A 14,954-nucleotide genomic window follows, 5' to 3' on the forward strand; every position below is an offset into this window, starting at 1 on the left:
CCTCAAAAATATCATTCAAACTCATTTCTTTTACAAATAAAATTGCATGACTTGTGAAATGAAATTCAAAATAGGTGGATGGATGAAAACACATAAGACTTTTCTAGTCTAAAAATTAACTTATATTTATAAAATAAGATATAATGTTGATGTAATAGTTAAAGGATGATGAAAGAAGAAAACACCAAAGAGATCGCGAGTTTAAATTTTTTTAACTAATATTTTTAATAAAATTAATATTTGTTGATAAAAGAAAATATATATATGTCTGAAATAAAATAAGTTTATTTCCATAAAAAAAAGATATAACATATATAAACAGTTACTATACATGTTATATTTTACTGATTTTTTTTACGAAAGTTATATTTTTATTGATGAATTAATTGTTGCATTTGTATTTCCATTAGAAAATAGGTAGAAAAAAAAAACTATGATCGGTAAAAATAATAAATCTATAGACCAACACCTAAATCTAGTCTTATGCAATAATTTTTCCTTCCCAGTAAGTCAACTTAAATGGGGGTATGGTATTAATTTTTTTCCGTCTTTTAATCCTGTTGTTAATCAGAGGAGAAAAACTTTGAGTGATTCAGAGTTTAATTGAAAGATAAGTAATTTAATAAGAAATTATTTTTATCAATGATCGTATTAACTATTTGATGATGAATAAATTGAGATTTCTGTGAAGGTTAGTATTCCTTCTAAAACATTTTTTTGCCGTTTATAAAATATTTGGATTTGCTTGGTAAAAAAGAAAAAAAAAATTAAACTTTTTTTTGTTTAATTATTTAAAAAGCAATTAATATTATATATATATATATATATATATATATATATATATATATATATATATATATATATATATATATATATATATATATATATATATCTTTTTACGCAATTAAGTAAGACAAAAGAAAAGTTTTAACTCTTTCTTTTTTCTTACCAAACAACATATGAAATTTATTTTGTTTTTCAATTTCCACTCTTTTTTTTCTTAATACTTTTATTTTCTGAAACCAAACATACCATTAGACATTGCAATTTGCACTTTAATAACTCCATGTATAATGGTCCGCTGCCTCTAACCCACACACTTAAGTGTTATTTACTTGATTAAATTATTGAATATAAGTTCTGTTTAAATAATTTTAAAAAAAAAGTATTTAATCGTTAAGAACAAAAAAAACCTAAAACATCCCTTGTCTAATAACTAATGCGATGAGGACACGCGGTAGTGATGAACTATTAGTGTAGTTATAAAAATCATATTAGGTCGTGAGTTTTTTTTTTATATTGATGGAAAAAGAAAGAGACAGAAAGAGACCAAGGTCTCAGATTGTGAGTTAACTACTCATATTATTTGTTGAGTGTGACATGTTAAAATTATCTTATTATAAATTTTTGATAAATGATTTTACTACTTAAAAAGTTGAAAAAGTAAAATAACAATTAACGAATTAATTTAAATTGGATGTCAAACATAAAAAACTGTTCAAATGTAATTTTTTCTTTCTTTTTTCTCCAACGCCTTTTGATTGCTTTGACATGAAATAGGAAAACTTGGTGGGAGCAGTAAAATGATAAACTTGGTGACTTTATACACTAAAATAGAGAGGTTACTAACTCCAAGATAGAGCTAAGCTAGGAATTTAACTTGGGTGAATTGACAACGGCTAACTAGAGGTTATTTTTTAAAAAAAATAATACTATAGTATACATAAACCAAAATTAATGAAGCAATCAGTTAATAAAAAATAGAGTCTTGTTATGATAAAATTGAGAGAGTTTCACCAAATATATATATTTTTAATTTTTTCATATGAAATTTATTCTCAAATTATTTCTAAAAATGAGATAAGTTATAACATCTGTTAGGACTCATAAGTTACAAGAATCTTTTAAGACTTATTATTATTATTATAACTGAAGTTGTAAAATTATTTATGATTTTAATTTAATTTTTTTTATTTATGATTTTAAAGTTGTTAGTATTTTTTTTTTATTTTACGACTTTGAAGTCATAATTTTTTTACATGTTTTAGGCTTTATTAATTACTTGTATTTTATTTTATTTTGTTTTAAATTTTATAAAAATTATAAATAACTTTATTTATTTAATTATTAAATAAATATTTTTAATTTTACTTGTTATTAGCTTTATTTAATATCTTGTATATTTTTATTTAATATGTTATATATTTTTTAATATGATTTTATTTAATATGTTATATATTTGTTAATATTGTTTTATTTAAAATATTTTACATTTTTTAATATTTTTTATTTGACATATTTTGTATATTTAAAATTTAGATAATCTTTTAATAATGTTATTGAATTTGATTTATTTTGTAAATGAAATAAAAAAGTAACTTAATGATATTTAATATATTTTTTTAATATCTGATTTATTTTAAATATTAAAATTTTAATGCAAATACTAAAATGAACAATTGGATGTGATTTGATGCATGGTGGAATGAAAGGTGTTTTTGGTCCCACGACTTCATGAAGTTGTGAAGAATGGCATGACTTCACTATTTGGTTTTTAAATATTATATTGTATTTTTTTTAAAAAAATATATGTTATAATATTATAAGTGTTAAGTATTTTAATAAATTATAAGTGTTAAGTTAATATTAATTTAGGGCTTTAAAAATTTAAATAAATTATTAGATAATAATATTTTAAAGTTTAGTCTTTAAATAAGCTATAAGTTTTAAGTTATTATTATTTTAGGGTTTAGTCTTTTAATAAATTATAAGTTTTAAGTTATTATTATTTTAGCGTTTTAGAAATTTAAATAAGTTATTAGGTAATAATATTTTAGGGTTGTTGACCAAGTATACAAGTTGGAAAACATTTTTAAAGTTTATCAACATCACTTTCGTTTTCTTAGAAGTGAAGACAAATGAGTTCAAAATTTAGGTTTATATTTTATGTTTGATCATTCGAAACGACGACAAACATTGAAAAAAGATCAACCACTACTCATATATATAATGAGATAAACGAATTAATTCCAAATAGACATAAGAAATGCTCATTGTATAGAAGTGAATGACATAGTCGTAATAACTGCTCATTCAAACAAATAGATGACTGATATAATTTTTATTTTTTATGTTTCTCTTTAATTTGTATTGTTCATTTTATATTAATGTATTATGTTATTTTTAACTTAACAACTACTTTTATTACTAAATTATTAAATATTGTTAATAGTAAATTCCTTTACAAAAAATAATTAATATTATTTCATAAATTATAAGTTAATATTAGTAACAAAATATTTTAATATTTGGTTTAAAATTTTAGTTTTTAAAATAAAATAAATATTAAAAAAATATATTAAATATCATTAAGTTACTTTTTTTATTTCATTTACAAAACAAATCAAATTCAATAACATTATTACAAGATTATCTAAATTTTAAATATACAAAATATTTAAATAAAAAAATATATAAAATACTTTAAATAAAATAATATAAAAAGTATATAACATATTAAATAAAATCATAAAAATTATACAAGATATTAAATAAAACTAACAAAAATTAAAATAAAAAATATTTATTTAATAATTAAATAAATAAAATTATTTATAATTTTTTAAAAATTAAAGACAAAAGAAAATAAAATACAAGTAATTAATAAAGCCTAAAATACGTAAAAAAAAAATTATGACTTTAAAGTCATAAAATATAAACAAAAACTTACAACTTGAAAGTCATAAAATAAAAAAAATACTAACAATTTTAAAGTCATAAATAAAAAAATTGAAATTAAAATTATAAATAATTTTATCAATAATAATAATTCATAACAAATGTTATTAAGACTTGTGACTTAAAAATCGTAACACATGTTATTTTATGACTTGTTTTATTTTTTTAAAAATAATTTAAAATTAATGACCTATAGGAAAAAATACCCCTATTTAATAAAACTCCCAAACATTAACTGGCACAAAAATTACGGAAGATTGAAATTTCAAATATGAAAAACACAAATTCAACAATAGAATATTTACAATAGTGGAATTGTCTTTTTCTTTCATTGCTCAATAAAGCCGAGTTTCTTTTTTGACAGAACTTTAGAGGGAGGAAACAGTGTTTCAATTGAAGACTGAAAAAGTTTTCAGACTTAAAAAAAAAAAAACCTGCAAGGCTGCAACCTATTAGTATATGTTTGAGTTGCCGTTGTGAGTCTTTAGAACGGCGTTTATAAAAAGATTAGAAGTGCGTCTTTTGCATTCGTTCATTGGATCAATCTGGAGACACGTCACTGCACAAATGAGTCACAACTCAAACATACCCTTAGATGTTAGAGTATCTTACTCTATTCACCAACTTGTTGATATTCAACTAAACCAAATTTAAGAATATATAAGGAACAAATTGTTATTTTTAAATTGTCTTGAATAACAAGGATTCTGTTGAAATTATGAAATGGTTCATGAGTTGTTGTGTTTCATTTTTTGCCCACGTTACATATTGGGCCAAGTTTCTTTCTCTCCAATGGCTGGCATCATGTTTAAAAATAAAACAATAATTACGTGATTTAGAAGGTATACTGTAAAAATGTAACAAACATAGTTGATAGTTGTTTCTCCAACCAGCAAAATCATCTTAATATAAAATTAATTATGCAAAATCTAGTTCAAACATAATTATTTTTATTGGAAAATATTTTCTTATAATTTAAAATAAATACATTTTCCTTTTTTTCAATCAGATTTTCTTAAAGATAAAAAATTATCCCCTATCTCTTTATTCCATTTTTTCAGAAATTATGTTTGAAAGTCTTTAGTCTGTATATCCGTTGAAAGATTTTTGTACCGATAAAATTTGTTATTATGTCTGTATATTTGATGGTTATTTGTTGCTTATAAATAGTTTCCTCTTGCAGAAAAATCAGAACTAGAGGCACACATTTATAGTAAAATGCTTATTTTTTCTTTTTATAAAATTATATTATATTATTATAATTATATGTTTTGAAACATGATGTTATTTGGTTTGAGATTCTTTTGCTGTAGTTGATTGGATCAACGGATTAACATATCTTGAAAGAATACATGCATGTTAATTCATTTTCCACATTTCTATTATTAAATTTTATGCTTCGTATTAATTTATTATTATAATTATAAACATTATTTGTGTTTTGATTCTATGTGAAATTATAGCACTGCCATGTCTGCTATTTTAGGGCTTCCTAATATTTTTTCAAACAATTTTGGATCTCAAATTCGGGTTTTGCAAGAAACCAGCCTAAATTTAGGCCAACCATGAATCAGAAACAATAAATGAAATATGCTTTCAAAACAAAGCATGAAACCAATTAAAAGTTCTGAGAGTCTCTCGTTGGTCCATAGAAGCAAAAGTATTGAAGCAGAAAATTTCAAACAGCTAACCAATGGAATAATTCTCAAACTTTATCATAATAGGTCCATATGTTACATTTTTTGACAAAAAAGAAAGAACAGCATACAACAGCAAAAAAGAATAATAGGCAGAGCTTTATTCTAGACGAATTCAGCAAACTGAACACTTGATTCAGGTAAGCATCAAATCCAACAAAAAGAATTCCTCCCAGCTCAATCAGCATCTGGAAGCAAGAATCTCCATCAAGGACAAACCAAGCTTACACCAAAAACATGTAAAGCATGGTTGCTGCATCAATAAACCAGAGTTTCTCCAATTGTAACATGTTTGGATTACCATTACACTCTATTCCAAAGTACCTACAGAATAACAGATACAAAGGTTATGTTTGTTTTACCGTTTCATTCCGTGGACACACGTTTCCAAGCACCATTTTGTGAGAAGCAACAAATTGTTACTACTTCTCCTTGAAGGTCCGTTTGAGGGGGGTGTTGAACCGAAAAACAAACACACACAAAAGAGTATCTTTCTCCAAAAGTACATTCAGCATCCAAAATGGTTATCCAAACATGTATTAACAAGGTTTTTTTTTTTTTTTTTTTGTGCTGAATCATGCTGTAGGGGTAGGCCAAAGAATCTCCATCACAGAAGTGAAGGTCCCAGTAACAGCAATAACAAACCCAAAAACCACAATAGCCCCATCCCAGAGAACACACCTCCACCCCAACTCCTCCTTAAAAACCAAACAATGAAACATCGCAGGCAGCACAAAACTCAGAACAACACAAACACTGCTTCCCACAAGGGACAGAAAATCCGCAAAATTGGGAACCAAAAGCGCCACCAAGCTTATGATCAAGACCATCATCCACCTCAGCCACAAGCAGTACCTGGACCCGAAGAACCGTCTCTCCATCACCTCATTCACCGGGTTCATCATAATCGGAAAAGTGAAAAACAGATTAACACAAAGCCCCAACTGAACCAACACACTAATCACCCCAGGCCCCAAATTAGTGGTAATAATATCCTTAGTTTCTTCCCCAAAAGCCAAGTACCCTAAACCCCCAAATAAACCAAACAACACCGAAATCGAACCCATCCCCAAAGCCAAAACCCTACCGAACCTCTGCTTATCCTTCGCCTCAGTTTCCAAAGGCAAAACCATTCCAATTCCTTCGAAAGCATACACCGCCACACCTATGCCGTAGAAAAACACCGACAAACCCCCGAATACTTTCAAATCGGGCTTGTTCTTAACAAAAACAAAAACATCCTCGACCATCACGATACTCTTGGCGGCGAGATCGACGACGTCAGCGAAGATACTCAAGGGAGCCAAATGAGTCAAGGTGCGAACGGAAATTAACCCTAATTGAAAAGGGAAGCAAGCCCAGAGAAAGAGAACCTTGGGAGTGAAGCCTAGAAAAAGCGGAGTGGTATCGTTGTTGGTGAGGAAAGCGAGGGTGGTGGAAATGAAGATGAGGTAGCTGACGCAGAAGCCGGACTGGGAGAGGACGATCATGGAGTCGACGGCGAAGCGGCCAGAAGGGCCGCAGATGGAGAAGCCGAGGTCGCCGAAGGAGGAGATTTTGGAGAAGGGGGAAAGGGAATCGAGCTTGCGGCGGGTGAGGACGAGGAGCATCATGCAGTGGTAGGTGAGGAAGGCGACGGCGAAGAGCATGAGGAGGCCCATGAGCCAGCCCGTTCGCTTGAAGCTGTAGGGAAGGCCCAAGACGCCGGCCCCGACGATGGAGATGAAGATGTTGGCGAAGGTCTTTAGGTTCGAAGAGAGAGGCGGGGACTTGCCCAGGAAAGGAGTGTCCTCTCTTGGGTACGCTGTGAGTGAGTAGGATGAACACCCTGCTTCGCCTTCCTTTGCGAACACCATTGCTGATTGCTTCTTGCTTCTTTCTTTCTCTTTGTGTTTTGCGTTGACACTACTTGCTTTGCTAGATTGGGACGCCACTCCTCCTCCTAACTTATATAATTAATTAATGGACTTTTTCAATTTTTCATTCCTAATTTTTTAATTTTAATTTATTCAATATTTATCATTAGTGACATAAGTGTTAAAACTTAATCTATTAAGTAAAGTCATTTTAATTTAAAATATAATAATTTTAAGTTTTATTAAATATTTTTAAACATCAAAATATGCGAGGGAGGTGATAAGTATTAGTTGGAAGACACGTTTTTTTTTTTAATCGGTTTATATTTAATATTTAAGTAATTTTTTTTTCTCAATTGTCGGCTGCCTATTTTAAAATAAAATGATAGGTGAGGTGCGAACAACTTGTATCAATAATCTTTTGATAGATGGATGAAATATTGGGACTTTATAAATGAGAGAACCCGGTTAAGTAGCTAAATATGTGGCGGCTAAGGTTTGTATATTTGGTTTGGAGGACCAAATTTTAGTTTTGGTCTCATGTGTGTGTACGTGTCTTTCATTTATTTTTCCATTTATGAAAAGACAACTTTGTGGGCTCGATATAATCTTCTAATATTCTTAAAAAAAATGGTGATATGTCGTTATTTGTTTCAATTTTTTAATAAAATAAAAGCAATCTAATATCACCTATTGGATGGGTCAAATTAACCTTTTTTTAAAGGAAAAAAAAATTAACGTTTGTTATTCTATGTTTTCCACTTAATACATTGATAATGATAACGTGTATAGCCATTACATATATTTTTTCTGGCACGGCCATGAAATAATCTATTGTAACGTTTAAATATTTTTTTTGTATAAATAATTTTGTGTGAACGAAACATAACTTTATATCACTGTGTTAATATTATTGATTTTTTTTTTCATTAGTTTAATAAATGTGTATTTTAAATATATAGCATTTGTATTTTATAGTTAATCAAACTTTTTTATAATTTTAAATTTGTTTACTGCATAATTTTTAAATTAATTATTATAAATTAGTAAATTTATAACATATAACAATTTGTGATTTAATTATAATAAATACTTTATTATGTTAGCAATCCCGTGTTTTTTATTAAAAAAATACACGTGTTATATTTAATTAAAGTTAATATTATTAATTAATGTTATTATACGCGTCACATTTGTCATCTTGCCAATATAATGATCAACCTAACATCTTTAACAAAAAAAAATATATATTTTTAGTCCCTTACTTCAGCTTCAATTTCATATTTGGTTCATCAATAATTTACTTTACAAATTTGATCCTCTGTTTTATAAAATTATGTAATGTTGGTCTTGGATGCCTCAATTGAACATTGATCTTTAAGCAATGACATTGACGATTACGTGTCACATTTTTATTGGATAATAATTAATACATGTATTGAATGTTAATTCCATAAAAGATGACATGCTTGTTTTCATTGATTAATCAAAATATAACATGTGACAGTTATTATCCAATAAGAAGGTGACACGTGATAGTCAACGTCATTGTTTAAGCGTCAACGTCCTTGAGGGACCAACATTGCACGATTTGATTTTATAAGATAGGAGGATAAAATTCATGAATTAAATTATTGGGAGACTAAATATAAAATTAGAGATAAATTGAGAGACCAAAAATGTAATTTTGCTAAAAAAAAAAAAACATCAACCTAAGGGAGTTAGCGGCTGCTACTACAAAAATCGCAAGCTCCAACAAATAAATAGAAAGAGAGAAAATTAACAAAAATAGAAAAACAGGAAAGTTTACAATTAAAAAATGAAAAAGCTCTTACTTTGTTTATGATTAGGGAGCTATTTTAATTATTTTTTAGTTTTTTTATTAAGTTAAAAATCCACTTAACTTTTTGATAAATATTTTTTTAATAATTTTTAGTAATTTTTAATATTTTTAACATATTACTACTTGAAGTAATATTTTTAAAAATATTAATTTTTAATTTTTTTATATTTTCTTTTATTTATCTTTAATATATATATCAAATATTATTTTATCCTTTTAAGTAAATAATTATTTTATTATTTTTTAGTTATTTTATATTTTTTTAGTTATCTTAATAATTAATTTCATCAAATACTTATAATTTAATAAATTAATTTTTAACTTAATGGTTGAAGTAACTAAAAAATATAAATGACATATTTAAAAAATAATAAGAAAATTAAATAAATAAATTAAGGATAAAAATATAATAAAATATAAAGAATTAAAAATTAAAACCTAACATTAATAAAAAAATTATTTATCTAACCATCAAACAAACTTCAAGTCGTTCTTTTATTTATAATTATAATACATCTTAATGGATTTTTTCTCGGATGGGTACTCTGTTTTAAACTTTAAAGTTGATAAAATAAAAAATAAAAATATTATATTTATTAACAAAATAAAACTAAAAAATAATTTTATTTTAATTTAATTCAATTTTTATTATTTAAAAGTCACACTCTTGATATATTTATATTATTTTTCTTATTATTATTTTTATATAAAATCTAGTTCTTTCTTTGATTGGAACTACAACCTTAGGAAGTATAATTTTTTAAAGATTGATCGAAACTCAGGTAGTTATTAAATTTTGCATTATGTCAATTTATTTTGTTAGTGATTAAATTAAACATAATTTTAAGAGTCACATAAAAATAAATCAAACCAAATGGGTAACATCCTTAATTCGTAATGCGCGAAAGTCATTGTTAAAGTTTCACGTATCATATGCATCGGATTGAAAAATGAAGATCAAACTATTTATTTTGTTCTTAACGTTGTTTTTATTTAAAATTTTAGTCCTTGTCTACAAAAAATATAACGTTAAAAAATCATAAATTTGTTCGTATAATTAGCAGAAAAATTAGTTTAAAGTTAAAAAATTTATTGGAAGCTGAAAACTAAAAAGATAACAGATTAAATTATAAGTATTCACTAACGGTTAAAATATTTAAAAAATATAAAATAAAAACAATAAAATCATAATTTATTTAAAAATAAAAATAAAAAATTTAATAATTATATTGAAGATAAAAATGAAAAAAAATATAAAAAATGAGAAGTTAGTATTTTAAAAAAACGTTACTTTAAGAAATATTTTAAAAAATATTATGAACTATCAAAGAAAATTATTTAGTTACTTGTCAACCAAACTTTAAAAGTTAAAAATTAGTAAAAACACTTTTAAGGCATTATAAAGCCACTAAAATAAAGTATAGTGGTAGCAAACCGCTACAATTTTTTTTAGCAATGATAAATTGCTACAAAAATCCTATCATGAACTAAAACTTAAAATTTTATCATATATAAACTAAAACTCAAAATGAATACAATTATAGAAATCAAATAAACAATTTTAAAAAAAATCCTAAAAAAATACTTAGCAAGGAGAAAAAGAAGCTAATAAAACTATTAAAAAACAATTCGACTCGTATAATAAACTAGAGTTGTTAACTTCGAATTAATATATTTTAAAGAATTATCCTCATATTTGTTAAACTTATGTCACATTTGCTGTATTGTGTGTTTATTTATTTTTCATTTGTTTTAAATATTACTTTTTTAAATTTAATTTTAATTATTATTAAACATGTGGATGAACTGATACAATATTTTAATTTAATTATAGATTTTAAATTTAAATCTTAAATCTTATCTGACTCGAATATAATTATCTTTAGTGAAAAATATTTGTGGTCTAAAAAAAATAATTTTGATTTTAATTTCAAATTTACATATATAGTTTTTATTTTAAATAAAATAAGTCTTAAAATTATTATAATCATAGTAAATATTTATTTTAATATTTAAAATTTGTCATATCATATTAATAAATATGATGTGTTTTAAATTTAATATTTTTATATAATTTCATAATCAATTTTAAAAGTCTTATTTTTTTTAATTAATTTGTATTTAATGAAATAAAACGTTCATTATTAATAATAAAAAAATTTAGTATTATTTTTATTTATAATTTTATATAAATTTAAAAATATCCGTGTATACTATGCACTTGCTAGCTATATAAAATTTAATATCTTACCATAAACAGTAAATAAGGGAAATAATTTTTTAATTTGATAATAGTAGTAGTGTTTATTCATAAAAGACCAAGGCATTTCTGGTTACCCTAAAAAGAGAAAAACCACCACTTCTGTATTTCTCCTTTTAATTTAATCATCTTTGAACAGACGTCTGAAAGTTTTGTACAAAAAATCATTTACAGTGTGATAGGGAAGGGAGTGAAGATAATTTATTTGATCATTGTTTATCTGACAGTGACAAGCTAACCCATCTCCAACCAATTGGTCATGTGTCGGTGTACCCATTCATAAATTTGGTGCGTCCCAGCTGATTATTTCTTGTCGTTTAACAAAAAGAAAACGTGATGTACTTTGCAAGCCACACAGAAGGACTATTAAGCAACTTTAGTCTTCAGAAAAATATTTAATTTAATAAATAATTAAATAAAATATTTAAATATCAGATTTATGTGAGATTTTAAAAAAATTGTTTAAGATCCTGAAATGAAATTTACTATTAAAGAAAAAAATGGAATGGATAATTCACCAAATTATGAGATCACCAAAAAAAATCTAAAATCTTAATTTACAATCTACCACCAAAAAAACTCTTATTCAGCTAACATCTCTAAGTAAATTATGAGTTTCATCCGTAAATTGAGAACCAAGAGAAATTTACTCCACACTCCACACTTCAGTTAAGGTATATGGAGACCCATAACGATTGAGATGAGGTTTGTAGGAATCAACTAGGAGCAAACCACCAATTTCATTCTTGAACTATTATTTTCTCTCGAGTAGTTCTTAAAATAAAAATAAAATATATTAGTCAAGTAGTTTTAAAAGTATTAAAAAAATATATTAAATAGTCCCCCAATTATTAAAAAGACTATTTAATTAGTTCCTAAACTTTATTGAAATATATAAAAATATTCAATATTTAAAAAATTAGTTAAACAATATTATTACCTTACAAATAACTTAAGAGAGAAAGTGTTACTCGGAGACAAAATTACTTGGTGTTAGATTTAAAAACAATTGATTGAAGTCTACACCAATTTCCTTTTTCCTCCAAATAAACAATACCCGAAACCCTGAATACTTTTTAACAAGTGAGAGAGTATTAAGAGTGTGAAGCTAAGAAATTGATTATGGGGCAGAGTTTGCACAATCCACCCGAGGAGTACTAGAGTATGTCATCTATGTTGAGCATATTCTTACTGCAATGTCTTTCTTGGCTCAGACTAAGTAGCATTGAATTCCAAATAAATTGGTCAGGAAGGATGCCCTTGTCTACCATTTCCATAAAGACCTGCATGGCTTTCTGAAGGTCCCCATTCCTACATAGGACATCAATCAAGGGACTGTAAGTTTCTGTGTTGGGTACACGACCTCTTGCAGTGATGTCTCCCACCAACTTCAAGGCACTCTCAACTTTTCCTTGTCTGTAAAAACCACTGATGACACCATTGAATGTAGATGGAATGGGAAAACGGTTATTAGCAATCATTTCATTCATCAGCTCAACTGCCTCTCGGACGCTACCTTGTTGGGAAAATCCATGTACAAGGCAGTTATAAACTAGAATACTTGGAATTCCACCTTCATCAATCATCTGATCACACACCCTCTCTGCATCCTAAATAGGCCCCTTCTTGCAGTGCTCTAAAATCATCAAGCTTCTGTCAACAAGTTCCCCATCTTTGTTAGAAACTCAGCTGCCTCATCAAATCAATTTTGCTTTAACAGGCCGTATATTATGCTATTATAAGGACTGATGTGCCCTCTAGAGCCTTCTTTGCTTTCCTCCATTAACTCCAAAGTAGAAAAGCCATCTTCAATTCTTCCTTCTGAACACAAACCTATGATTATTGTGTAAAATGTAACAAAGTTCCATTTGATCCCATCTGTTTTCATATCATTAAAAAGATCAAGAACCAAATCCAACATCTTCGACTCACAAAAACCAGATATCAGTACATTATAGGTATCCACATTTGGAAGACAGCCTTTGCTCTCCATCTGCTTCAAAAAATGAAGCCCAACCATCACCTTCCCTGCTCCACAAAACCCCTTTATCAAGGTGTTGTAAGCCACAACATCTAGCAAACCTCCCATGCTCTCAACTCTCTCTAAAACCTCAGCAGCCTCCGTGGCGTGGCCAGCATTGCTCAGAATCTCCAGCACCTTAGTGACACTTACAACATCAGGCACAAACCCCATGCTAAAACTCTTCTCCAGAAGGACAAGAGCCTGAACTGAATTCCCTTCCTTATAATACCCAGATATCAAAATATTAAAGGTAACATCATTGGGATCCTTCATCTCATTCATCAAATTCCTAGCTCTCCCAAACTTCCCATTCCTACAAAGTGCATGAAGCAAAGTGTTGTAAACCACAGTGTTTGGGGCAACCCCTCTGGACTTAATAAGCTGCAAGAGCTTAAAACCTTAAGCTATCCTATTAGTGAGGGACAACCCTTTCATCAAAATTCCAAAAGTGTAATCATCCCCCTCAACCCCACTTGCCATCATGCTCTTCCTATGAAACTCCCTAGCCATGTCAATGTCCTCCTTCTCAAGAACATCCAAAATTGAGTTGACAATCTTGAGGGAGGGGCTGCCATGAAACTTGTACGCCAAGTCAAGCACTTTGATGACAGTTCAAGTCATCCGGGCATGGCCAAGGCCGCGGATGATGGTGATGAAGATGTCATCCACAGGTGGCACGCCGAGTGAGTGGGGCATTTCGTCGAGCAGTTGCTTGACCGTGTCGAAACGGCGGAAAGTGCAGACTTGTGGATCAAGGCGCGGTATGTGGATCGAGAATGGACGAAGTTGGGGTTGGTGGAGGCCCATCTGAAGCACTCCACCGCCTCGGAAGCAGATTTCTAGTCCAGTATCAGCTGCGAAACATGCTCCTGGCTTGGTGCAGAAGATGAATGCGTTTGGAATTGGAAACGACTCAGAAAAGGGATTGAAGAGGATGTAGGATATACCAATGCTTTCCAAAGTTTACGCATCTCATCAATCAAGTAGCAGCAGCTACTCTACTCTTTCCCTCGCCAAAATCGCCCTACTCAATTGACACAGTTGTTTTAGTTTACTCAATAATGTCGAACTTAAATATAAGGCACTATAACTGTATTAAATAGTCAGATTCAGAATTTTGCCATGGCACAATAACCTTTCTCTGCTTAAACAAGATCGTCTGAATAAAAATACCTGTGACCTTGGAACCTCGTAATACACACACCCCTGGCTGTAACACTAAATGTAAATGCTTTTCCCATTAAAAAATTTGAGTTATGATTTACTATTTTATTCAGCTAGATATCGTTTCCATTTATGTGAATGCAGTGAAATTTTATACCACTGCACTAACTCTTTGAGTTAAGAGATCTAACATATTGTAATTCTTAAGAATCTTATCAATTTTAAAGTATAAAGCATCTTAACAACTTTCCCAGCCCAAAGATTAAGAGATCTTACATATTGTAATTCTTAAGAATCACCTGTAGACTTTTACTGGTCCAATATGCGATTTACTTTTGAATGTTTATGGTTTTCTTGAATATGTTATTTATTT

General features: G+C 28.0%; 1 protein-coding gene and 1 pseudogene across 1 annotated transcript; both read right to left on the minus strand.

The window, feature by feature from the left end:
* Positions 1–5,414: 5,414 nt before the first annotated feature.
* Positions 5,415–7,369, minus strand: LOC114376022 (amino acid transporter AVT3A-like). Its single transcript, XM_028333920.1, has one exon. The coding sequence runs from the start codon at positions 7,289–7,291 to the stop codon at positions 6,011–6,013; it is 1,281 nt and encodes a 426-aa protein (XP_028189721.1). The 5' UTR covers positions 7,292–7,369; the 3' UTR covers positions 5,415–6,010.
* Positions 7,370–12,346: 4,977 nt separating this feature from the next.
* On the minus strand, positions 12,347–14,771 carry LOC114376021 (annotated as a pseudogene).
* Positions 14,772–14,954: the final 183 nt, after the last annotated feature.

The sequence above is a fragment of the Glycine soja genome, chromosome 11 (genome assembly GCF_004193775.1).
Source record: "Glycine soja cultivar W05 chromosome 11, ASM419377v2, whole genome shotgun sequence".
NCBI classification, from domain to species: Eukaryota; Viridiplantae; Streptophyta; class Magnoliopsida; order Fabales; family Fabaceae; genus Glycine; species Glycine soja.